General features: G+C 40.3%; 1 protein-coding gene and 1 non-coding gene across 2 annotated transcripts in view; one reads left to right on the top strand and one right to left on the bottom strand.

Annotated features, from left to right (window-relative positions):
* Window positions 1–16,723, top strand: part of KIFBP (kinesin family binding protein) — a 35,491-nt gene extending 18,768 nt beyond the window's left edge. The window contains exons 5-7 of the mRNA XM_066243517.1: window positions 1,610–1,694; window positions 10,021–10,136; window positions 15,107–16,723. Of these exons, the coding sequence (XP_066099614.1) occupies window positions 1,610–1,694; window positions 10,021–10,136; window positions 15,107–15,982 (1,077 nt within the window). The 3' untranslated portion in view covers window positions 15,983–16,723. The remainder of the gene's footprint in view (window positions 1–1,609; window positions 1,695–10,020; window positions 10,137–15,106) is intronic.
* Window positions 16,724–18,185: 1,462 nt separating this feature from the next.
* LOC136313817 (small nucleolar RNA SNORA33) lies at window positions 18,186–18,315 on the bottom strand. The gene has a single exon (XR_010727245.1). It is a non-coding gene; the product is annotated as a small nucleolar RNA SNORA33 (small nucleolar RNA).
* Window positions 18,316–26,343: the final 8,028 nt, after the last annotated feature.

Genomic DNA, 26,343 nt, shown 5'->3' on the forward strand with positions numbered 1-26,343 from the left:
GTGGTGACTGCAGCATCGCTTCTAGGACTTTGGTCTAAGATCAAGCATGTAAGTAATGCTACTGCCTATATCAGAGCATTCCGTTAAATCTAACTCAGGCATCCATTTCATTGTGGCCATCATCAAAAGGTGTTATCTTCTGCCTCTGCTTATGGCTCCATTTTTATACCTTCTGAAGGCCCCTTATTTGTTTTGTTTAGCAACTTTAAAATTACATATTCACTGTGATTTTAATTAAAACAAAACAACATTGATATTACTTAGATGTCTAGATGTTAAAGTGTAATTTAAAATTGAAAATTGTTAAGTATTGCTTATGTAGACTTTTCACCAGTACTTCCCCTACCTGTGCTTTTGTTTTTTACCAAGATGTTTTGTACGTTTGTTACAGCTAGCTAAGTTGTATTGCAAAAAGAGATTTGAACCCCATATTTTTAAAAAAGCAGTTCTCATTTATATCACCCTCATCTTCATCTGGTCCCAGTGATGAGGTTTTGCTACTTGGTGAGTCCCTACCTGGCAGGTGCTAACGTCCCACATTTACCAGCCACCTAGAGGGCACAAGGCAAGGCAAGGGAACCAGTCTGGAAAAAGCTGAAGTGATAATGATGGGTGAGGGGTTGTGGAGGCCAGTTAAAGCTGTTTATGTAAACTGTGACTTGGGATTTTGAGGTTTAATCATAACTCTTTGATCTGTGGATGTTGCTAGGCTAATTCTACACATGGTCCCAGCTGTTCTCAAAATGGCTTCTCAATTTGCTATAATAGAGAGCTCCATTTAATGCTGAGATTTTAAGTTCATAGCTAACCATTAAAAATCTTTTTAGCAAAATCAGGTATATCTAATATAAAATATACATATTTAATGAGGGTGGCTTCCAACTAAAAGCTGGTACTTCTGCTGGGTGGTCCTGTGACTTACCTGATGAATGCAAAGTGTTTATATTAACAAGGAGGTGTTCGCCCAAGTGTCCTGAGAAATTTACTCTGCCCAGATTTGAATTATACAGTCTTCAAGTATGTTGGTAAAGCAGTTTAGTAAAGTTTTATCTGTGGAAATCCATTGACTTCAAAACTTGGTGGGAAGCCTCATTATAAATACCAAAGATTTTAGAAGACAAGAATCTCTTCCTGTTCAAATTTATTCCTTTTGCTGTTGAATGGTAAGATATAAAAGGTATCTCTAAACCTAAAGGAATTAAATCTTTAAGTCCTCTGACAGAATGTAAATGGTCTAAAAATTTATCATACGTTGAACTTTGGCTATTTGTGCTGACCCCAGAGACTGTCTGAGGCACTCTGAGTCTATGATGATAGCTGTTGTTGTGTACTTACGGATTACTTGAGGAGAGCTAATCTTCTATCAGCCACGGTCTTCCAGCCAGTTTAGATTATTAAGAGTTTGGTGTCATTGTACTTCTTTGAGGTAGCTTTTTAACCTGATAGTAATATAATATATCATGTACCTTAATGTTCAGCAACTAGACCGGGTCTCCATGGTGGTTTTTACCTGATTTTAATAGCTTTTCCCATATCAAAAGACTTCATGCAATATCAGTTGCAAATAAGGCTGTGGGACAATTGCATTTACTCTTTGTTTCCTTAACAGCTGTGCTTTATGGAGGCCAGGCACTGCTTATCAGCTGCCAACGTCATTTTTAGTCAAATTGGAAAGAACCCATCCACAGAAGACAGTAAGTTTAAGTGTGCATGTTTTATTATGTATAGCTTTTTTAAAAACTTCATTTTGAAATATTCCCAAACTTTTAGAAAATCCGAGAACAAAATAAAAAACTACCTACCATTTGCCTTTCTAAATTCACCAATTTTTAATATTTGCCTCATTTGCTTTCACATTTTATTTTTCTTTCTGAGCTGAGAGAAGATTGCATACATTAGGCTCCTTTACTCCTAAATACTCCAGTGTGTATTTTCTAAGAATAAGAATGTGTTTTTTATTATTATTATTATTGATTCTAGCGAGAGAAGAAGGGAGGGAGGGAGAGAGAGAGCTACAGGAACATCGAGCTGTTCCTGCATGTCCCTTGACTGGGGATGGAACCTCAGTGCTTCTGGATGATGCTCAACCAACCAAACTATCCAGCCAGGGCTTGTTTGTTTGTTTTTTAAGTGAGAGGAGGGCAGATAGTGAGATGGACTCCCACATGTGCCCCAGCCTGGATCCACCGGGCAACCCCATCTCGGGCTGATGTTAGAATCAACCAAGCTATCTTCAGCGTCTGAGGCCAACACTCAGACCAACTGAGCTATCCTCAGAGCCCAGGCCTGATGCTCAAATCAATCGAGCCACTGACTGGAGGAGGAGACAAAGGAGAGAAGGGGGAGAGGGAAGAGGAGAGAAGCAGATGGTCACTTCCCTTGTGTACCCTGACCAGAACTCAAACCTGGGACGTCCATATGCCGGGCTGATGCTCTCTCCACTGTGCCAAATGGCCAGGGCCAAATTAAGAATGTTTTCTGTGCTCTCTTCCTCCCAGGAATGTGCCCATGCTGTTTCCTTCCCCCTCTCTTTCCCCCCACAGGCATGAAATCCTAAACTTTTAAGGGTCCCCAGGAGACTTGCAACCAGGGAAGGTAGTAGTGGGCAGCAGCAGCTCATCCAGCGCTAACCCCCTGAACCTGTCCCCAAGGCCCTCGTTTGTCACTCTCCTGTGAGCTGACAGCAGTCCCACCGGGCCTCTCTTATTCCCAGTGTTTCTAGAGAGCCAGAGCAGCCCTGCCTAGACTCTCCTGTTGTTCCTTCTATTCCAGGCCATTCCTTGTTTCACTCCCCAGATTTAATAAGCATACTCTCAAAATGAAAAGAAAAATGTTTTCCTGTGTAATCATAGAACAGAAAATGATATAATTGTTCTATCTATAATGTGTGTTTCTGTTTCATTAGTTGTCCTCATAATGCCCTTTATAGCACTTCTTTTCCAGTACCGGAACACCCAGTTCCAGAGTGCATTCTGCATTTAGTTGTCACACTGTTTTACTCTGTTTTAATCTGGAATGATCCTCAACTTCTTTCTCTTTCCTCATATAGACATTTTAAGAAAATACAGGCCACTCATTTCATAGAATTCCCATCAGTTGGTGTTTTGATGTTTTCTTATGCTAAGATTTAGATTACAGTAATCTCCTTTTACCTGCAGGGTATATGTTTCAAACCCTCCAGAGGATGCCTGAAACTGTGGGCATACAGAACACTATATATACTATGTTTTTCCTTGTATATACATACCTACTGTATAGTTTAAACTTCTCTTGTGCTTTGGGTCATTATTAAGTGAAAGAAGGGTTACTTGGACATAACATAAGCCCTGTAATACCGCAGCAGTCTTATCTAGATGACTATTTAGTGACTACCAGCAGGTAGTGTATACACAGCGTGGATACACTGGACAAAGGATGGAGCAGGACAGCATGATATTTTATCACACCATTCAGAATGGCATGCAATTTATAACTTATGAATTGCCTGACCAGGCGGTGGCGCAGTGGATCGAGCTTCAGTGTGGGATGCTGAGGACCCAGGTTCGAAACTTCGAGGTTGCCGGCTTGACATGACCCCATGGTCACTGGCTTGAGCCCTAAGGTCACTGGCTTGAAGCCCAAGGTCACTGGCTTGAACCCAAGGTCGCTGGCTTGAACCCAAGGTCGCTGGCTCAGCTATATTCCCCTGGTCAAGGCACATATGAGAAAGTAATCAATGAACAACTAAGGTGCTGCAACTATGAGTTTGATGTTTCTCATCTCTCTTCCTTCCTGTCTGTCTGTCTCTCGCTAAAAAAGGTAAATAAATAAATAAAACTTAAGGATTATGACCCTGGCTGGTTTGCTCAGTGGATAGAGCATCAGCCCAGTGTGCGGATGTCCCAGGTTTGATCCCCAGTCAGGGCACACATAAGAAGCCACCATCTGCTTCTCTTTCCCTTCCTCTCCCCTTTCTCTCTCTCTTCTCCTCTTGTAACCAGTGGCTTGATGGGTCTGAGCACATCAGCCTCAGGTGCTAAGGATAGCTCAGTTGATTCGAGCATCAGTTCCAGATGGGGGTTTCTAGGTGGATCCTGATCAGGTTGCATGCAGGAGTCTGTTTCTCTATCTCCCCTCCTCTCACTTAAAACAAAACAAAACAAAAAAGAACACTTAGGAATTATTTCTGGAATTTTCCATTTAATATTTCAGAACCATCGTTGACCTCAGGGAACTGAAACCATGGAAAGCAAAAGCACAGAAAAGGGGGGACCACTGTATACATTTTTGTTTGGAATACTACTAAGTGATGTGTCCAAACATCTAGTTTTTAGTGGATAGAGCATTGACCTGGAATACTGAGGTCATGAGTTCGAAACCCTGGTTTGCCTGGTCAAGGCACATATAAGAAGCAACTACTACCAATTGGTATAAGGAAACTTCAATATCCAAAATGAAAAAAATAAGGCAAAACTAGTTTTTTAATTATAGTGTTTTAGTCTTTTTAAAAAAATACTTTATTTATTGATTAAAGAGAGAGAAAGGCAGTGGGGAGGAGTGGGAAACATGCACTCATAGTTCCTTCTCATATGTGCCTTTACTGGGCAAGCCCAGGGTTTTGAACCAGCAACATGGCTGTTTTATTTAGTCTTAAAAATTACTGTTAACATTTATATTTGAGCAAATTAAAACCACAGTGAGATACCTCCTCACACTTGTTAGATTGGTATCAACAAGTCAAGAAATAAGTGTTGGTGAGAATGTGGAGACAAGGGAAATCTTGTGTACCTTTGGTGGGAATGTAAGTTGGTGCAGCCACTGTGGAAAACAGTATGGAGGTTCCTCAAAAAATAAAAATAGAACCCTGGCCAGATAGCTCTGTTGGTCACAGAATTGTCCTGATATGCAGAGGTTGTGAGTTTGCTCCCCAGTCAGGGCACATAGATTGATGTTTCTGGCTGTCTTTCCCTCTCTCCATAAAATCAATTTTAAAAACATAAATAAGATAAAAATAAAAATAGAGCTTCCTTATTACCCAGTGATTCTACTTCTGGGTATCTATCTGAAGGAAAGGAAAGCACTAACCTGAAAAGATCCCTGCACCCCTGTGCTCATTGCAGCATTCTTTATAACAGCCAAGATACGGAAGCAGCCTAGTGTCCGTCAGTGGACGAACAATGAAAATATGGTGTGTATATACAATGATATATTATTTAGAAGGAAATCTTTTTTAGAGGAAGGTACAAATTTCCAGTTATAAACTAATTAAGTCATCTCTGACCAGGTGGTGGCACAATGGATAGAGCGTTGATCCGGGACACTGAGTATCCAATTTAAAACCCCAAGGTCACTGACTTGAGCACGGGCTCATTCGGCTTGATACAGAGAATAGATTGGTAGTTTCCAGAGGCAGGGGGTGGGTAAAATTGTGAAGGAGGTAAAAAGGTACAAACTTCTAGTCATAAATAAGTTATGGGGATGTAATGTATAGCATGGTGACTATAGTTAATACTGTATTGCAAATAAATAAAACTATTGCATATTTGAAATTTGCTAGGAGAGTAGATCTTAAAATGTTCTTATCACAAGGAAGAAAGCATAACTATGTAGGGTGACATGTTAGCTAGACTTTTCTTTTTTGAGGGAGTCAGAGGGAGAAAGAGAGAGAAGCTTGTTCCTTTTAATTGTGCCATTGATTGCTTCTCATATGTGCCCTGACCAGGGCTCTAACTGATGACTTCTGAGCTGGTACCCTTGGGATTAAGCCTGTGACCCTGGGATCGAGTTGGTGACCTCGGGATCAGGAAATGGGATCAATGACCCAGTGATAGATGGCAACTTCAGTGCTCTGGGGTGGCACTCTACCTATTGTGCCACTTGTCAGGGCACTTAACTAGACTTATTGTGATCATTTCACAATATATACAAATACTGAATGTCATTGAAACTACTATAATGTTCTATGCCAATTGTATCGCAATTAAAAAACATGTATTTAATCATGTAACAACAGGTTTTCTAATAAGGTCACAGTTGTTTTTCATTGTGGATCAGAAAACTACAGAGGCTATGAAGAATTAGAGGAATGTTCATTATCAAATACAAATGACGTTTCAACAACGCTTAAGTCAGAGGTGCCAAACCCCCCTATGCAGTCAGAAATTAGTGTGTAACGTCTGACTCCCCAAAAACTTTACTAATATCCTACTGTTGACATGAAGTCTTACCAATTGATTAACACATATTTTGTGTTATATGTATTATATAATATATTCTTACAATAAGTAAGATAGAAAAAAGAAAATATTAAGATTATAAGGAAGAGAAAATGTACTTATATTATTGTACTGTGTTTATCAGCACCATAAGTTTATAAGATTATCAGCACCTGTATCAGTAATAACTTATATGATATAACTGTATGTTATATATATTACACTAGACATCAAAAATGAAAAGATAATATGAAAAAGGAAATCACATTTATTTACGGGTTTAGTGATGCATTCATTAATAATGAAGCAACAATATTGATTGCTTTATGGTAGCCCAGTGTGTAATCAGTATGACTGCTTCATGGTAGCCTAACCTATACACTCATGAGTGAATCATAATAAAATTTTCATAGCATGTAGTATTACAGTCATAGCCATAATACAGTATTGAAAACATTTGTTATATATATATATTTTTTCATTTGTTATATTTTTGAAAAACCATTTACCTAGGATGGTAAGGTGAAACCTAGTTTCACCAATTATGAGAGATAAAAGCATATATAAGTCTTTGAAAGCAAAGTTAGGAAACAGTAAGAAAATGAAAACATTTCTAATTTTACACTAAATATCATGCACTTTATGCCTTTGTAAGGGTAAGCTATCCACTTCAATACATGTCTTGTACATGATGCTCTTACATGATGAATATTCAGGTGATGATGACAGAAATGTCTTATACAGTTACTAGACTTTCACATGAAGACACACAGCAGATGAATTCAGTAACTGTATAGCATGATGATGATTTACTGTGCATTAAGTGGGAGTGGATCATCATAAAAGTCTTCATCCTGGTTGTCTTCATGCTGAGTAGGCTGAGGAGGAAGAGGAAGAGGGGGTTGGTTTGCTATCTAGGGTGGCAGAGGCAGAAGAGATAGAATGGAGGTTGGAGAGGCAGGCACGCTTTGTCACTTTACAGAAATACATTTAATTTTTGTCTGACTTTTCTTTTTTTTAGAAAATTTTTATGTATTGATTTTAGTGAGAGGGAGGGAGAAAGAGAGAGCCAGGAACATCAGTATGTTATTTTTCTTTCTTTCTTTCTTTTTTTTACAGAGACAGAGAGTCAGAAAGAGGGACAGATTGGGACAGACAGACAGGAAGGGAGAGAGATGAGAGCGCCTTAATTGTTCATTGATTGCTTTCTCATATGTGCCTTGACTGAGGCTACAGCAGAGCGAGTGACCCCTTGCTCAAGCCAGCAACCTTGGGCTCTAGCCAAAGACCTTGGACTTGAAGCCAGCGACCTTTGGGCTCATACCAGTGTCTATGGGATCATGTCTATGATCCCATGCTCAAGTGGTGACCCTGTGCTCAAGCCAGCAACCTCAGGGTTTTGAACATGGGTTCTCAGCATCTCAGGTTGATGTTGTATCCTCTGTACCACCACCAGTCAGGCTATAGGTATGTCTTTCTTAAACAATCCTGCACCCACATAAAAGCTGCATTTTTAATATGAAATAAAAAGGTTTTTCGCAAAAAGTTCAAGGTTTGTGTCTGCTGGTGTAGCTATGGTGATGGCTTCACAAATTTCCTTTCCTTATTTTTACAACGATCCTTATGCTGGATTCATTTATCTTGAAATGGCAGGCAAGTAATTCAGCTTTTTCTTGTAATGCCATGACTTTTCTCTTCTTGGGAGCACTTCCAGCATCCCTAGAGACACTTCACATGGTCTCATGGTGTTATTCAAGGTTTGTGGTATTGCACTAAACACAAAAAATACACGAAAGATGAGCTGCTCAGAGATGATTAGTATTTACGCAGCATTTTAAGCAGATACTCGCAACACTTAAGCTTACCACAATAGCAACAGGAGGTGGCGAAATTATCATAGTACAGTATTTAGTGCAGATAATTTACAGTTAAAATCATAATTACAGTATGGTTTAATCTGCATCTTTGTTTATATTTCTCTCAGCTGTGAATGGTATCATGTATGGTCTGTGTGAATAGTTTTGATAAATCTTTTTTTTTTTTTTTTAGCGATAAGAGAGAGGGAGAAAGGGAGAGACAGGGACAGACAGGAGGGTAGAGAGATGAGAAGCATCAGTTCTTCATTGTGGCATCTTAGTTGTTCACTGATTGCTTTCTCATCCCAGTGCCTTGACTGGGGGCCTACAGCGGAGCGAATGACTGCTTGCTCAAGCCAGTGACCTTGGACTTCAAACCAGTGACTTTGGGCTCAAGCCGATGACCATGGGGTTATGTCTATGATCCCATGCTCAAGCCGGTGAGGCCATGTTCAAGCCGGATGAGCTTGTGCTCAAGCTGGCAACCTCAGGGTTTTGATCCTGGATCCTCAGCATCCCAGGCCAGCGCTCTATCCACTGCACTACCACCTGCTCAGGCAATCTTAAGTTTTTTATATTTTATGGTAGTATGTTATAAAATAGACTGGTAGCTACAGATATTTTATGCATATGTGTCATAACTTAAAATTTTTTTTTTAATATTTCTAGGTTATATGGTTTGTCTGTGAGGTATTTTTTGTGTTTGTTTTTTTTGTTTTGTTTTGTTTTTACAGAGGGGGGATAGATAAAGACAGACAGGAACGGAGAAAGATGAGAAACATCAATCATTAGTTTTTTGTTGCAACACTGTAGTTATTCACTGATTGCTTTCTCATATGTGCCTTGACGGGGGGGGGGGGGGCACTACAGCAGACTGAGTGAACCCTTGCTCGAGCCAGTGACCTTGGGCTCAAGCTGGTGAGCTTTTGCTCAAACCAGATGAGCCTGTGCTCAAGCTGGCGACCTCGGGGTCTTGAACCTGGGTCCTCCGCATCCCAGTCTGACGCTCTATCCACTGCGCCACCGCCTGGTCAGGCTGTCTATGAGTTTTTTGATTGTTGCAAATCTTCAAAATTTTCCAAAATATTTACGAAAGAAATTAACATATAAATGGACCCATGCAGTTCAGACTCATGTTGTTTAAGGATCACTAGTTATTTTTTACCCTTAATTTATTACATTATTAATTTTATCCTTTATTATATTAATTTATTACATTGAATTAATTGTAGATTGGTTGAGATCTAAGAGGAACTTGTTCCCAAAAAATTATTAAAAACTAAACCACCAGTAAGATGTTCACTTTTTAAAATAGAAAGCTAAAAAAATGACACTGTCCAGTGTTTTCAGAGTGCTTTCATTGAATAGCTTGGTATATTGTTGGTTCGAGTATTTGTTGAAAATAATTTGGCAGTATGGATCAGGAACATTTAAAACGGTATAACCTCTGACCCATTAAATTCTGCTTCCATTAATCTGCCCTAAGGAAATAATCCAAAATCTAGACAGATTTATGCATAGAAATCTTCCTGTTTTAGAGTTACTTGTAATGGAAGAATTAGAAACAGCAAATGTCCAGTATTAGAAGAATGGTTAGAAAAAATGGAACATCTATGTAATTATATATAATGCTATACTTAAAAATGATGTTAAAGAGTTGATAATGATAGGGTAAGGTATTAGTGGTATAATATATAGGAAGAAATAGCTATATTCAAAACTGAATATATATTATGACTTAGTTTTCACCTACAGCTAATAATAAGAAAGAAACTAGAAAGAAATATGCCGAAATAATATCTGTGAGTGCCTCTGGGTGGTAGGGATTTGTGGTGGGTTTTTTTCCCAGCTCTTCAGTAGGGATATGTTACTTTTATAATCAGGAAAAAGTGATATAAAAAAGAATGCAATACACAATGAAAATTACAATTGTGACCATTAACTTAGATGGATTATGTTTGTTATTTTAGCTGCTGAAGCTGAAGGAGATGTGCCAGAGCTTTATCATCAAAGGAAAGGGGAAATAGCGAGATGCTGGATCAAGTACTGTGTGAATCTCATGCAGAATGCCCAGCTTTCAATGCAGGTAATGCAGTTGAAAGTTGCCTTTTGTGTCTTAAATGAGAAAGACATAAATAAAAGCTTAAAATGGCAATTATGCTTATTGGGTTCACTGCTGTTTATTATGCAAGACATGCAGAATTCTCTCATAAATTATTTCTTACTGTCTCCATCTCTACCTTTCAAAGCCATACTTATCATTCAAGGCCTATCTCAAATGCCATATCTTCCTGGAAGACTTCTTTGGGTAGAATGTAATTCCCTGGGAAGTGGGGTCTGCATCATATTTATGTTATATCATCGTCTCCAGTACAATGAGTTCTCAATAAGTAACTATGACATACCTAATTCTTCACCCCTACAGATATCATCTCCTTCCTTTAAACTCTGTAGAACTTTCTTACCCCTCCCTAATACATTCTGCTTTGTATTAACCCTATTCATGTTCCTTTACCTCTTTTTAGATTATAAGCAAGTTGAGGGCAGGAAACAATTCTCACTGATTTTTATATACTTTATGCAGTATCTAGAAGATGGGGCCCAACTAGATATACAGTTATGAGTATGAAAAACACAATAATTAATAAATAATAATGTAATAAACTTTTGTATACTCACAACTGTAAACCTACTTTTGCCCCACCCTGTAAATATGTATTTTTATGAAAATAAATATAAGTATATCTGGAAACAGCTCTGCCAGTGTATAGTCTGTGTTCTTGCTAATTTACTTAGCTCTGTGCCTCCATTTCCTCACTGGTAATAATAGTATGCAGTTAGTGTTGTTAGGAGAGTTCAGTGAGTGAGTGTGTGTGTGTGTGTGTGTGCGTGTGCGTGTGTGGCTCAGAACACTGCCGAGACATACCAATTCCTCACTAAATGTTAACCATCATCATTATTGCTGATCTGCACTGAATCCTAGTTTCTAACCACTAAAGAGGAAAATAAATTGTTCAGATGCAATATACTAAGTGTAGATACACAGCATTTCCTGAAGGAGTTATTATGCTTTATTTTCTTCTATTTCTATTCATTAAAGTAAAATAATTTTTACTAGTAAATAATACATCAATAGAACCTTGTACACCACTAAAAAATAAAACTGAGCAAACCACAAAACCCCAGAAGTATAGGTCTGGCAGAGATGAGAGCATTTTCGAGGTAGCGGGTAGAGAGTAGGGAAAGCAGGAGAAAGAAATAGAGAGTTTTATATTCAGAGAAGTTGGAGCCAGGAAGTGCTGTCAGTTTTCTTCTGCTCAGAAAGCAGCCTAGGAAGCATGTAAAAAGCAGCTGGGAAGCAAGTAAGTAAACAAGATTTAGAGTGTGGCCTGCCTTTGAAGTAATTGTGCCGAGCAGAATACTTTATGGTTTGGTTTTATCTATCTATCTATCTATCTATCTATCTATCTATTTATTTATTTTACAGAGACAGAGAGAGTCAGAGAGAGGGATAGACAGGGACAGACAGACAGGAATGAAGAGAGATGAGAAACATCAATCATCAGTTTTTCGTTGCGACACCTTAGTTGTTCATTGATTGCTTTCTCATATGTGCCTTGACTGTGGGCCTTCAGCAGACCGAGTAACCCCTTGCTCGACCCAGCGACTTTGGGTCCAAGCTGGTGAGCTTTGCTCAAACCAGACGAGCCTGCGCTCCAGCTGGCCATCTCGGGGTCTCGAACCTGGGTCCTTCCGCATTCCAGTCAAACGCTCTATCCACTGTGCCACTGCCTGATCATTGTTACTTTAACTTTATATTTTGATCATCTGTTTATTTCAAAAGCCTTTTTCAATTGAACTTAAACATACACAAATTTATTTAATTGAGTATTTATGCCAACTCTATGCTAGTCATTGTACTATGATGAACAACAACAACAAAAAAAACCCTGGATTTTGACTTTATATAAAAGTGCAACTTTGATAAGTTCCACAAAGAGACACATAATATGAGAAGGCATAATAGAAATAATATTTGAAGGATCCTTGGAGACTGAGGAGGACTTACTTAGACTGGAGAAAGGCATGTTTAAAACTTGTAGGGCAGAGGGTGCGTGTTACTAGAAGGGATGGAACAAAGCCTGTGAGGCTGAAGGAGAGAGCATGTGATATAAGAGATTGAGAAGGGCTAGAACATGCAAGGCCTTCAAGGAATGGGAGCCTGGAAGGGTTTCTGGAACAGGCGCTTAGGTAGCAGCATGGAGAGTGAGGTGAGGAGAAGCAGGAGAGGCCAGGGTGATGAGTAGACCACTGCAGCAGTCCCAGTGAGAGGTGAGGGACCTAGGTCTGGGCTAGTGGCAGAGAGGTGAAAGGAAAAGGAAAAGTAGATTCAAGAGGTATTTAAAAAGCCAAAGGGTAAGGACTTGGTGATAAATTGGAAGTGTGGGGTACAGGGAGAAGAGAGGGGCCTCTCAAGGATGATTGCTAGGTTGCTGGCTGTCCACTATGATGAAGTGTTCTTCCCAGAAATAGCACTGCAATAGGAGCCTGTTTGCTGAGAAGAATAGGAGTTCCGTGTGGACACGCTGAGGATGCGATGCCTCTGACTGCTCTGACGGGATGTTACACAGGGAGCTAAGGGTATGGGTCTGGAGCTTGAGAAGAGGTCTGGGCTGGAGCTGTAGACTTGTGAGTCATCCTCCCATGAATGACAGCTGCAGCCATGGGTGTGGCTGGAGTCAGTCACCTGCTCAGAGTTGTACTGTCCAATAGAAATAGATATCAGCTACATATGTAATTTTAAATTTTCTAACAATCACATTAAAAAAGGAAAAAAGCAGGTGAGATGAATTTTTTTTTAATTTTTAATTTTATTTATTCATTTTTAGAGAGGAGAGAGAGAGAGACAGAGAGGGATAGAGAGGGGGGGAGAAGCATCAACTCCCATATGTGCCTTGACCAGGCAAGCCCAGGGTTTCGATCCAGCGACCTCAGCATTTCCAGGTTGACGCATTATCCACTGTGCCACCACAGGTCAGCCCGAGATGAATTTTAATTATATTTTTTAACACCAAAATATTATTTTTATATGTAATCAATATTAAAAAATTAGATATTTTAAATTCTCAATTGGAAATGTATTTGTACAAAAATTTCTTGGAAGTTGGGTGTGTATAATTTTATACAGCTCACATCTCAGTTTGGGCTCACCACATTTCAAGTGCTCAATAGCCATCCATACACGACTCTTTTTTTCCTCCCACATGACTCTTATTTTGAACAATGTAGGTTTAGAGCAGTGGTAGTCAACCTGGTCCCTACCACCCACTAGTGGGCATTCCAGCCTTCATGGTGGGCGGTAGCAGAGCAACCAAAGTATAAATAAAAATACAGATTTAACTATAGTAAGTTGTTTTATAAAGATTTATTCTGCCAAACTTAGCAAAAATCCAACATAAAGTACTTGGTAAGTAATTACTATTATATGCTTTAACTTGTGTAACTGCTTTATAAATTTTATAAAGTAAAGTTACTTCCCTACTTTATAAATCACCATTACTGTGGGACCTGTGGGCAGTTAGAAAATTTTACTACTAACAGAGATACAAAAGTGGGCGGTAGGTATAAAAAGGTTGACTATCCCTGGTCTAGAGAGACAAAATCAAGAGGAAAAAAAGAGAGGCCTTGGGGCTGAGCATTATGGGATCTAATGATTAATTTTATTGGCCAGGAAGAGAAGGATGAGATTACTATTTTTTAACCATCTTAGCTGTATATATACTGCTCACAAACATTAGGGGATATTTTATCACTTCATATTCATTTTTGAAATATTCTCTAATGTTTGTGAGCAGTATATATAGGTCCCAGGAGGTAGGGAGGTAACTTTAACTACAAAGGTAGGTTTAAATCTGTCTTCAATTTAGTGTCTATAAAAGGCCTATAGCATTTCTCTGTAATGTATTTCACTAAATAACATAATATAAATATTATATCAATCTTAATGACATGTATATGAAGTATCTTTAGGATTTGTATTACAGTTTTACTCCAATGTTAAAATGCCAGTAATGTATTGCATGTATATAATGCTTCAATTTTTAAAGATCTTTCATATGTAATTTATCTTATCTGAAGGAGTAACCATAAATGAGTTTGAGTTCCCTAAAGATGAGTGAAGTATGTAAGTGGTTTATCTATTTAAATACTTCTTTCTCATTTCCTATATTTTTAATATAATTAGAAGAAATGAGTTTTAAAAGTTATTTGGGGCCTGACCAAGTGGTGGCGCCGTGGATAGAGTGTCAGACTGGAATGCGGAGGACTCAGGTTCAGAGCCCCGAGGTCGCCAGCTTGAGCCCAAGGTCACTGGCTTGAGCGGGGGTCACTTGGTCTGCTGTAGCCTCCCACCCCTATCAGGGCACATGTAGGAGAGCAATCAGTGAACAACTGAGGTGCCGCAATGAAGAATTGATGCTTCTTGTCTCTCCCTGTCTGTCTGTCCCTCTCTCTGTCTCTGTCACACACACACAAAAAAGATATTTAGGGCCCTGGCCGGTTTGCTCAGTGGTAGAGCATCGGCCTGGCATGTGGATGTCGTGGATTTGATTCTCATCAGGGCACACAGGACAAGCGCCCATCTGCTTCTCCACCTCTCCCCCTCCCCTTCTTTCTTTCTTTCTCTTCTCCTCCCTCAGCCATGGCTAGATTGAGTCTAGCAAGTTGGCCTCAGGTGCATCTGCCTCAGGCACTAAAAAAATGGCTCAGTTGCTGAGCAACAGAGCAATGGTCCCAGATGGACAGAGCATCACTCCCTAGTGGGTTTGCTGGGTGGATCCTGGCCAGGGTGCATGCAGGAGTCTGTCTCTCTGCCTCCCCTCCTTTCACTAAAAAATAAAAAATAAATTAAAAGGAGTATATTTAAGGTTATAATACCTCTGTAAACCAGGCTAGGAAGTAAGAGGGTTTTCTTTCTTTTACTCCTCAGTTTGCTTTAATATTACTTGACAGTAGGAAATCTGTGTCCTACTTAACCATGATTGTTTTTTCTTTCAGGACAACATAGGAGAGCTTGACGTTGATAAACAATCTGAACTTAGAGCTCTGAGGAAAAAAGAACTAGATGCGGAAGAGAGCGTTAGGAAAAAGGCTGTGCAGTTTGGAACCGGTGAGCTCTGCGATGCCATCTCTGCAGTAGAAGAGAAAGTGAGCTATTTGAGACCTTTAGATTTCGAAGAAGCCAGAGAACTTTTCTTACTGGGTCAGCACTATGTCCTTGAGGCAAAAGAGTTCTTTCAGATTGATGGTTATGTCACTGACCATATTGAAGTTGTCCAAGACCACAGTTCTCTGTTTAAGGTGCTTGCCTTCTTTGAAACTGACATGGAGAGACGGTGCAAGATGCACAAACGTAGAATAGCCATGCTGGAGCCCCTGATTGTGGACCTGAATCCACAGTATTACCTGTTGGTCAACAGGCAGATTCAGTTTGAAATTGCACATGCTTACTATGATATGATGGATTTGAAGGTTGCCATTGCCGACAAGCTGAGGGATCCTGATTCACACATTGTAAAAAAAATAAATAATCTTAATAAGTCAGCATTGAAATACTACCAGCTCTTCCTAGACTCCCTGAGAGACCCAAATAAAGTATTTCCTGAGCATATAGGGGAAGATGTTCTTCGCCCTGCCATGTTAGCTAAGTTTAGAGTTGCCCGTCTCTATGGCAAAATCATTACTTCAGATCCCAAGAAAGAGCTAGAAAATTTGGCAACATCATTGGAACATTACAAATTTATTGTTGATTACTGTGAAAAGCACCCTGAGGCTGCCCAGGAAATAGAAGTTGAGCTAGAACTTAGTAAGGAGATGGTGAGTCTTCTTCCAACAAAAATGGAGAGATTCAGAACCAAGATGGCCCTGACTTAATAATCCTCATTTTTAATGAAAAAAAAAAAAAAGATATTAAAGAGATTTTTTTCCCCCTTAGTCAAACGGGGCCAATTCCATTGTGATACTTTTGTAGCCAGAGAATTGCAGTTGAACTTGAGATAAAGTCAGACCAATTGAGTCTTTACTAGGAGGACCTTAACATAAAAATAATTAATAATTTATACCGAATTATATAAATTGCCTTGCTAAAGTGACATGTGATTGGTATTTTAGATTGCATGTTTCCTATTTAAATATAAATCTTTCATTTTCTATAAAGTTAGGTTCTTTGTTGTCTAGTACTTGGTGGTCTCTTTTTTTGTATTATTTTTTAATTGACTTTATTGGGGTGATGTTGGTTCATAAAATTACATAGGTTTTAGGTGTACTTTTCCATAATCTATTATCCGTGCACTGCACCACGCGTTCACCACCCCAGTAATTGCTGGATTCTTTAAAGAGGAATAATGCTGGGTAATATACCTGGTAGAAAAGCCTGTTATTATATTAAAATTGTAAAAGTAACTTCCTGGTTTTCTTCTTTCCCAAATGTTTACTTTGCTAAATTCCTGAAGAAATCTTTCCTTTTTAAAATATTAAAAAACTAAGTTATGTTGTTGTAAAGTATTATAAAGTAGTTTGTCTCACTTATAGGGGGAAAAAGGCCTTGTTGGAAATATAATAATACTGCATAAGAAATTGACTTGTTTCATTAATAAAAGCTTCTATTTACTCTTTTGTTTTCTTTTAAGAATTAATTTTTTTAAATGTTCATTTTATTGATTTTAAAGGGAAGAAGGGAGAAAGCGGGAGAGACAGGAACATATGTTCCTATTTGTGCCCCAACTGGGGATCAAACCAGCAACCTCTGCTACAGAGCGATGCTCTAACCAGCTGAGCTATCTGGCCAGGGCTAAGAATTGATTTTTAATACTTCAAAGGTAGTGCCTTATTTGAAGCCAGAGAAGATTTTTTCAGTAACATTTCACAGATGGAAAACATTAAAGTCGCATTCATTGAATAAATATTTATTGAGATATTACCATGTGCCAAGAAATCTTAATTGGCTGCAGTTTTCTCATCAGAAGATCCTTGTAGCACTGTTGCAAAAGGACATGTACTTCATAATAATATTGTTAACATGTTATTCATTTTAAGAAATACAGAATTGAAATGGAGTCCCTTTCCAGTGCAAAAATCAAGATGTTATAAAGTTTGGTACAGAGAATAGCTATGCATGTTGGTTTGCCTGTCATTTTGCTTCAGAAAGTTTAGGACTAGGTCACCTCTAAGACTGTAACATTCACGTATGTGTGATAAACACCTTGCTTTTCCTTTGAGATCAATCTGCCACGAAAAAAGTCTTTGAGTGTAACAGCAATGTGTAATTAATTCAATATTTAATATTTATTAAATGTCTAGCCCTGGCCAGATAGCTTGGTTGGTTAGAACCTTGTCCCAACACACAAAGGTTACGGGTTTGAACCCTGGTCAAGGCACATACAGGAACAAATCGATGTTTCTGTCTCTCTTCCTTCCTCTCTCTCTCTAAAAAAAATCAATTAAAAAATATCTATTGTGGGTCAGCACTGTTCTCACTTTTCTAAGTATAGAGGATATAATGATGAACAAGATAAACAAGGCTCTCCTCATGGAGAAAGTAAATAAGTAAGATGATTTCAAGCTATGAGTGCTGTTCAGAAAGGAGCCAGTGCCATGGCAAACACGTAAGGGAAAAGTGCTTTGACTCCAGTGATCTGGAAAGGCCTCTGGAGAGGTGGGAATTGACACTGAGCTGAGACTGGGTGGGAAAGAAAGGCAGCAAAGGGAAGATTCTTTGGTAGAGTATTCCTGAGAATGCTAGGCTCTCAGGCTGGATCAAGCTTTGGAAGGTGTTGGGAATTTTATTTATTTACTTACTATTTTTTTTAGCTGGGGTTGGGAGGGAGAGAGATGAGAAGCATCATCTCATAGTTGTGTGGTACTTTAGTTGTTCACTGATTGTTTCCAGTGATGCCTTTCTCAAGCCAGCAACTGTGGGATCATGATTATGATCCCATGCTCAAGACAGCAACCCTACGGGCAAGCTGGTAAGGTGGCACTTAGACAGGCAACCTTGGGGTTTCAAACCTGGGACCTTAGCATCCCAGGTCAATGCTCTATCCACTGTGCCACCACAGGTTAGGCTATTTTTATTTTTTCTTACAGCAATTTTAAGGGATCTTAATGACTTAAGTGTCTTTAAGGGTCATAACATGGCTTTACTATTGCCAGCTTTCTCTAAATTTCTGCAGAAATACATTCAGGTAAGCAGACTTATTGGCTGGCTTGGTGTTGGGCATTTTAGAAGATGGGCAAGGCCAATGTGGCTGGTGTGGAAGAGGGTGGGGACTGGGAGGGAGTGGGCAGGGGTAGGGAGTCCAGGTGGAGAGGCTTTGTAGATGCGGGAGAGGACTTTGGATCTTATTCCAGGTACAGTGCAGAGCTTCGTAGAATTTTTAGGAGAAGGGCATGATCTGATGGGCATTGTTTACGAAACCACTCTGGCTCCTATAGGAAAAAGAATAGATTATAGAGGGAAGGGAGTGACACCGGAGAGGGAGCAGGAAGACAAGCTAGGTTCTATTAAGATGAACCCAACAGGCCCTGGCCGGTTAGCTAAGCAGTAGAGCGTCGGCCTGGCGTGCGGGGGGTCCCGGGTTCGATTCCCAGCCAGGGCACATAGGAGAGGCATCCATTTGCTTCTCCACCCCCCCTCCTTCCTCTCTGTCTCTCTTCCCCTCCCGCAGCCAGGGCTCCATTGGAGCAAGGATGGCCTGGGCGCTGGGGATGGCTCCTTGGCCTCTGCCCCAGGCGCTAGAGTGGCTCTGGTTGCAACAGAGCGACGCCCCGGAGGGGCAGAGCATCGCCCCCTGGTGGGAAGAGCCTCGCCCCTGGTGGGCGTGCCGGGTGGGTCCCGGTTGGCGCATGCGGTAGTCTGTCTGACTGTCTCTCCCTGTTTCTAGCTTCAGAAAAAAAAAAAAAAGATGAACCCAAGCAGTTTGGATTAGGGTGATAGAATAGGGGTAAAGAGAAGTGGATAAACACAGGTTGTGCTTTGGGAGTAGAATCACAGGACATGCTAAAGGGTTAAAAGTAAAGCATGAGGGCTAGACCAGACGGTGGCACAGTGGTTCTAACCACGTCAGCTTGGGATGCAGAGGACCCAGGTTCGAAACCTCGAGGTTGCTAGCTTGTATGGGTTCGCTGGCTTGAGTCCAAAGGTTGCTGGCTTGAAGGCCAAGGTCACTGGCTTGAGCCCCAGGTTGCAGGCTTGAACAAGGGGTCACTGGCTCAGCTGCAGCTCCCAGGTCAAGGCACATATAAGAAAGCAATCAATGAACAATTAAGGTGCCTGCTACAAAGAACTGATGCTTCTCATCTCTCTCCCTTCCTGTCTGTCCCAATCTGTCCCTCTCTTTGTCTCTCTTGCTAAAAAAAAAAAGCATGAGGGTAAAGAATCCAGAAGCATATTATAAATGGAAATATGTAGAAGCATGTTTTTATGAGGGAGATGTATGGTTATAAATGAGTTCTGGTTCATATTGAGTTTAGATGCTTGAGATGAAATGATTGCTAGTAGCATTCATAATCAGACTTAATTAATAATTATTTTTGTGTGTGAGTGTGACAGACAGAGTCAGAGAGAGGGACAGACAGACAGAAAGGGAGAGAGATGAGAAACATCAATTCTTTGTTGCAGCACCTTAGTTGCTCATTGATTGCTTTCTCATATGTGCCTTGCCCAGGGGTCTACAGCAGACCAAGTAACCCCTTGCTTGAGCCAGCGACCTTGGGCTCAAGCTGGTGAGCTTTGCTCAAACCAGATAAACCCGCACTCAAGCCGGCGACCTTGGGATCTCAAACCTGGGTCCTCTGCATCCCAGTCCGACGGTCTATCCAATGCGCACCACCTGGTCAGGCCATAATCAGACTTTAAAAGGAAAGTGAAGAGAGTAGGTCCTGGCTGGTTTGCTCAGAGGATAGAGCAGGGGTCGGGAAGCTTTTTGGCTGACAGAGCCATGAACACCACATATTTTAAAATGTAATGCTGTGAGAGCCTACAACGACTCATGTACGTTATGCATTATCTAATAAAAATTTGGTGTTGTCCCGGAGGACAGCTGTGATTGGCTCCAGCCACCCGCAGCCATGAACATGGAAATGAATGAATTGTAATACATGAGAATGTTTTATATTTTTAACATTTTTTTTTTATTAAAGATTTGTCTGCGAGCCAGATGCAGCCATCAAAAGAGCCATATCTGGCTCATGAGCCATAGGTTCTCGACCCCTGGGATAGAGCATCGGTCTGGTGTATGGATGTTCTGGGTGCAATTCCCGGTAAGGGCACATAGTATAAGCATCCATCTGCTTCTCCCCTTCCTCCCCTTCTCTCACTCTTCCCCTCCCACAGCCAGTGGCTTGGTAGATTTAAGCGTTGGCTCCAGGAACTGAGGATAATTTGGTTATTCAAGCATTGGCCCCAGACAGAGGTTGCTGGTTGGGTCCTGTTCAGGGCGCATGCAGTAGTCTGTCTCACTATTTCCCCTCCTCTTACTTAAAATAAAATAAAATAAAATAATAATAAAATAAAGGAAAGTGAAGAGGGACATGGGGAGGCAGAGAGGAAAAGGTGATTCCTTGGGCCTAGGGATACGGCCCTGCACCTTAGCTATTGTCATAAGCTTTTCCTGATAGAGCCATTTTGCTACCAACTTTATTCAACTTCATGACATCATTTATATAGTCATTCATTTATTTAACAAATACTAGTTCTTCCTGTGTGCTAGTCATTGTGCTAAGCTCTGAGACTATGATCTGTAAGTCACAGCCTCTAAAATCTTGATAGCTTTTCTTCCCAACAATGTTATTCAAGTTGTTTTCAAAAGATAAAATTCAAGTATATAACAGGCACTAGTCTTAAAACCAGTCTTTATCCTAATACTCATCAACACACTATTTGTCATTTGCTGTCTATGGTGACTCTTTACATTTTAAGAATTTGTTTTTAGTTATCAGCAGAAAATCTCACTGGCTGCTTTGCAATCCTGCATTCTACTCAGATAGCGTGTTTCACAAACAACTTTTCCCTAAACATGGCTGCCCAAAGAAAGCTGTCCTCTGAGACTGCACGGCTTCTCTACATTTTAGTAGCTGTCCAACTTTTTGGTCTCAAAGGCCCGTTGCACTTAAAATTGAGGATGCCAAAAAGCTTTTGTTTATATAGGTTGTATCTTTTTATATCTACCCTATTTAAAATTAAGAGAATTTTAACAATTTATGTTAAAATGACAATAATAAGCCCGTTGGATTTAAACATAATTTATGAAAATTATTTTTCAAAAAGAAGAGTGGCATAGTTTATATTTTGCAATTATCTTGACTGTATGGCTTAATAGGAGGCAGATATTCAGTGCTGCTGGGAGAGCAGCTGGAGGCAGTTGTGAAGGAGTGAAATGTGGCTGTGTTCTGCTAAAACTTCACTCACAAACACAGGTGATGGGCCAGATTTGGCCTGTAGGCAGAGTTTCTTTATGTCTTTTGTATCATTATAATGTAGTTACAACATCTAATGTTATCAAGCACTAATCTATTCCAAGCCCTCTGCTAAGCATTTTATATGCATTATTTCATATAATTGTCTCAAAACATTGACATGGATACTATAGTCCTCTTTTACAGAATGTGAAACAGGCTTATCAAGAGTTTTAGTGATTTGCCTGACCAGGCAGTGGCGCAGTGAATAGAGCGTCGGACTGGGATGCGGAGGACCCAGGTTCAAGACCCCAACGTTGCCAGCTTGAGTGTGAGCTCATCTGGCTTGAGCAAAAAGCTCACCAGCTTGGACCCAAGGTCGCTGGCTCAAGCAAGGGGTTGCTCGGTCTGCTGTAGCCCCACGGTCAAGGCATATATGAGAAAGCAATGAATGAACAACTAAGGTGTCACAACAAAAAACTGATGATTGATGCTTCTCATCTCTCTTCGTTCCTGTCTGTCTGTCCCTATCTGTCCCTCTCTCTGACTCTCTCTGTCCCGGTAAAAAATTAAAAAAAAAAAAGAAAAAGAGTTTTAGTGATTTGCCCAAGGTCACATATGAATATCTTTTATAAAATTAGCAAGTTGATTCAATCAATTTTAGTTTGAATGGACAATAAGGAGGGACAACTATATGTAAGGGGAGAACACAACTAAAATTGCTAAGGGCCCTGGCTGGTTGGCTCAGTGGTAGAGCGTCGGCCTGGTGTGCAGGAGTCCCAGGTTCGATTCCCGGCCAGGGCACACAGGAGAAGCGTCCATCTGCTTCTCCACCCCTCCCCCTCTCCTTCCTCTCTGTCTCTCTCTTCCCCTCCCACAGCCAAGGCTCCATTGGAGCAAAGATGGCCCGGGCACTGAGGACGGCTCTGTGGCCTCTGCCTCAGGAGCTAGAATGGCTCTGGGTGCAACAGAGCGACGCCCCAGAGGGGCAGAGCATCGCTCCCTGGTGGGCATGCCGGGTGGATCCCGGTCGGGCGCATGCGGGAGTCTGTCTGACTGCCTCCCCGTTTCCAGCTTTGGAAAAATGAAAAAAAAAAAAAAAAAAAGAAAAAGAAATAAAATTGCTGAGAAGCCAGTAAGCTGTAATATGGGAAGATTTACCTAACATCCTACATTGTCCAAACCAGGGGTCCCCAAACTTTTTACACAAGGGGCCAGTTCACTGTCCCTCAGACCCTTGGAGGGCCGGACTATAAAAAAAACTATGAACAAATCCCTATGCACACTGCACATATCTTATTTTAAAGTAAAAAAAACAAAACGGGAACAAATACAATATTTAAAATAAAGAACAAGTAAATTTAAATCAACAAACTGACCAGTATTCCAATGGGAACTATGCTCCTCTCACTGACCACCAATGAAAGAGATGCCCCTTTCAGAAGTGTGGCGGGGGCCGGATAAATGGCCTCAGGGGGCCGCATGTGGCCCGCGGGCCGTAGTTTGGGGACCCCTGGTCCAAACCATACTTATAGCTATAAGCTATATAGATGTACATAGGTTATTTTAAAATAATACATTTTGTAGCAAAGTTCCTGTTGCAATATTTTCAAATTTGTTTTTGACTATCACAATAAGTTACTAACCATGAGATAGGAAGAAATAAGACTCAAATACATTAGAGCAATGACATCTTTTATTTATTTTCTTTTCAACATTTTTTAAAATGGCTCAATGTATATACCGTATCCCCCCATCTATAAGATGCACTTTAATTTTGGGGCCTGAAATTTGAAAAAATATATATAAAGTAGCCTGACCAGGCTGTGGCGCAGTGGATAGAGCGTCAGACTGGGATGTGGAGGACCCAGGTTCGAGACCCCAAGGTCTCCAGCTTGAGCGCAGGCTCATCTGGCTTGAGCAAAGTTCACCAGCTTGGACCCAAGGTCGCTGGCTCAAGCAAAGGGTCACTTGGTCTGCTGAAGGCCCACGGTAAAGGCACATGTGAGAAAGCAATGAATGAACAACTAAGGTGTCACAACCAAAAACTAATGATTGATGCTTCTCATCTCTCTTCGTTCCTGTCTGTCTGTCCTTTTCTCTGACTCTCTCTCTGTCCCTGTAAAAAAAAAAAAAAAAAAGGTATAAAAAATACATAAAGTTATTGAATTCAAGTTTTGTTCATTATAAAACTCATATTCCTCATAACTGTCAAAACTCCCATCCATTAGCTTGTCCTCATCTGTGTCTGATGACGAATCACTGTCTTCATATATTGCCTTGTCCTCAGTTCCATCTATGGCATTTGAAATGCCACAACCACTGTATAAGATGCACCCATTTTTAGACCCCAAATTTTTCAAAAAAGGTTGCATCTTATACATGGGAAATACGGTAGATACTTTCACATTTTAAGTGGCAGTGCACAAATGGACCTTTTAGTCATTTTACACTTCAGATATATGTACTGTATTTCCCCAGTATAAGACGCTCCCATGTGTAAGACACACCTTAATTTGGGGGCCCAAAATTTGAAAAAAATGTATTACATAAAATTATTGAACTCAAGTTTTATTCATCATAAAATTCATACAACTTCATCCGTGTGAAAAAGTGGGAAATGCAAGTAAAAAAACTACAACCACTGTATAAGACACACCAAGATTTTAGACCCCAAATTTTTTGGAAAGAAGTGCTTCTTATACATGGGGAAATATGGCAATATTTTAGGGAAAATAATCAAGTTGAAAACATAGTAGCCATTCAAATTGGGTTATTTTTTTATCATTTATTTTAATTGGATTTTTAAAATATTTTATTTATTCATTTTAGAGATAGGAGAGAAAGAGAGAGAGAGAGAAAGGGGGAGGAGCAGAAAGCATCAACTCTCATATGTGCCTTGACCAGGCAAGCCTGGGGTTTTGAACCGGTGACCTCAGCATTCCATGTCAACGCTTTGCCCACTGCATCACCACAGGTCAGGCTATATAATTGGATTTTGAAAAAACCTAGAATGAAAAAAATTTAAGAAAGCAACCAGGAACTATGCATTAAGGAGAAATCTCAGAGAAAGTACAGCTGTCATAAAATCTCACCCACGTAGCACATTCAACTGGTAAAATCCAACTAGACTTTTTAAGCCCATAACTTTTTTCTCAGGAATGTCATAACCCAATATTAATTTTTCATCTACAAGAAATGATAAGAAAGCCTTATACATGTGAATATAGAGTTAAAAAAATACCTAAGAAAAACCAGAGAACCTGCTAAATGATCATGAGTTTCTGACTGTCAGGACCTGCAGCAGCGGCATACTAGCCCTATCAGTACAGAGCTCTCCCACAACCTTCCGGCCTCGGAATTATCTCACTTTTTCTCCTCTGGCTCTCTTAATCACTCTGCCTTTCCTGTTACCACGAGTCATGTTTTGTTATCAGGAGAGTTATCACCCTCTGAAGTCATCAATAATCTTGTATGGGCCCTGGCCGGTTGGCTCAGTAGTAGAGTGTTGGCCTGGGGTGCAGGAGTCCCGGGTTCGATTCTGGCCAGGGCACACAGGAGAAGCGCCCATCTGCTTCTCCACTCCTCCCCCTCTCCTTCCTCTCTGTCTCTCTCTTCCCCTCCCGCAGCCAAGGCTCCATTGTAGCAAAGTTGGCCCAGGCGCTGAGGATGGCTCCATGGCCTCTGCTTCAGGCGCTAGAATGGCTCTGGATGCAACAGAGCGACGCCCCAGATGGGCAGAGCATCGCCCCCTGGTGGGCATGCCGGGTGGATCCCGGTCGGGTGCATGTGGGAGTCTGTCTGACTGCCTCCCCGTTTCCAGCTTCAGAAAAATACAAAAAAATAATAATAATAATCTTGTATGGATGATTTTTATTTTTTTGCTTTTAATTTTTACCCAAAAGCTACTTTTTTTAAATTTAAATTTATTGTGTTTACATAGATTCAAGTGTCCCACCGAATACATCCCTCCACCCCCGTGTTTCCCTCAATATTCCCTTTGCACCCCTCCCCCAAAGCCCTCCCCCCTTCCCTCCAGGATTTACTTTTCTGCTCTCTATAATGCTGTGTTCAAAAGCTACTTCTTAGACACTAAGAAAATAGTACAATTACATAAGAAGTTGTAAAAATGAAAACAGAATAATCTTCAATATGTTTTACTGGTTATGCAAAACTAGCATTATGTTACGAATTTATTGTCCTTTTAGGCACAACAGTTTTAAACTCTGCTTTTGAATATTTCATCCTTCATTTGTTTATTATAGAGCCCATAAAATCTAATTATGTTCCACTTAAAAATAAGGAGAAATGATTCCCGACCTCCTCTGGAAGAGTAGCTTAAGTTTCACTCACTGAGGATGTGCCAGATTGTTCCAAGTGGTAACTTAATTCCATGGGCCGGCTTTTACCTTCTTAATCTAAAAATAATATATCTTATCACATGAATTCAATGGAGCATGTATACCAAGTATAGTGGTATGTTTGGAATGATCTGACTTGACATGTGCTTACGCATTATAAATGAAAGTCACTTTGAGATTCCTTGGTGGGCTTAGAGAACACTTCCAAGAGCTGCTGATAGTAAGGTATGAAGCTTGGGTGACCACGTGGTACTAAGCTGCCGGAGAGAGACAAAACAAACAGGTTTCAAATATGAGCTCCAAATTCAAGTATTGATTGCTAGTTAAACTGCTTCTCACATCAGTCGCTCCAGGGTAAGCAATAGGAACTCTTTTTTGTTTTTTAAGTGAGAGGAGGGGAGATAGTGAGATAGACTCTCATTTGCCCCCCAACTGGGATCCACCTGGCAACCCCCGTCTGGGGCCGACCCTCAAATCAAA

Source organism: Saccopteryx bilineata, chromosome 9 (genome assembly GCF_036850765.1).
Source record: "Saccopteryx bilineata isolate mSacBil1 chromosome 9, mSacBil1_pri_phased_curated, whole genome shotgun sequence".
In the NCBI taxonomy this organism is placed as follows: domain Eukaryota; kingdom Metazoa; phylum Chordata; class Mammalia; order Chiroptera; family Emballonuridae; genus Saccopteryx; species Saccopteryx bilineata.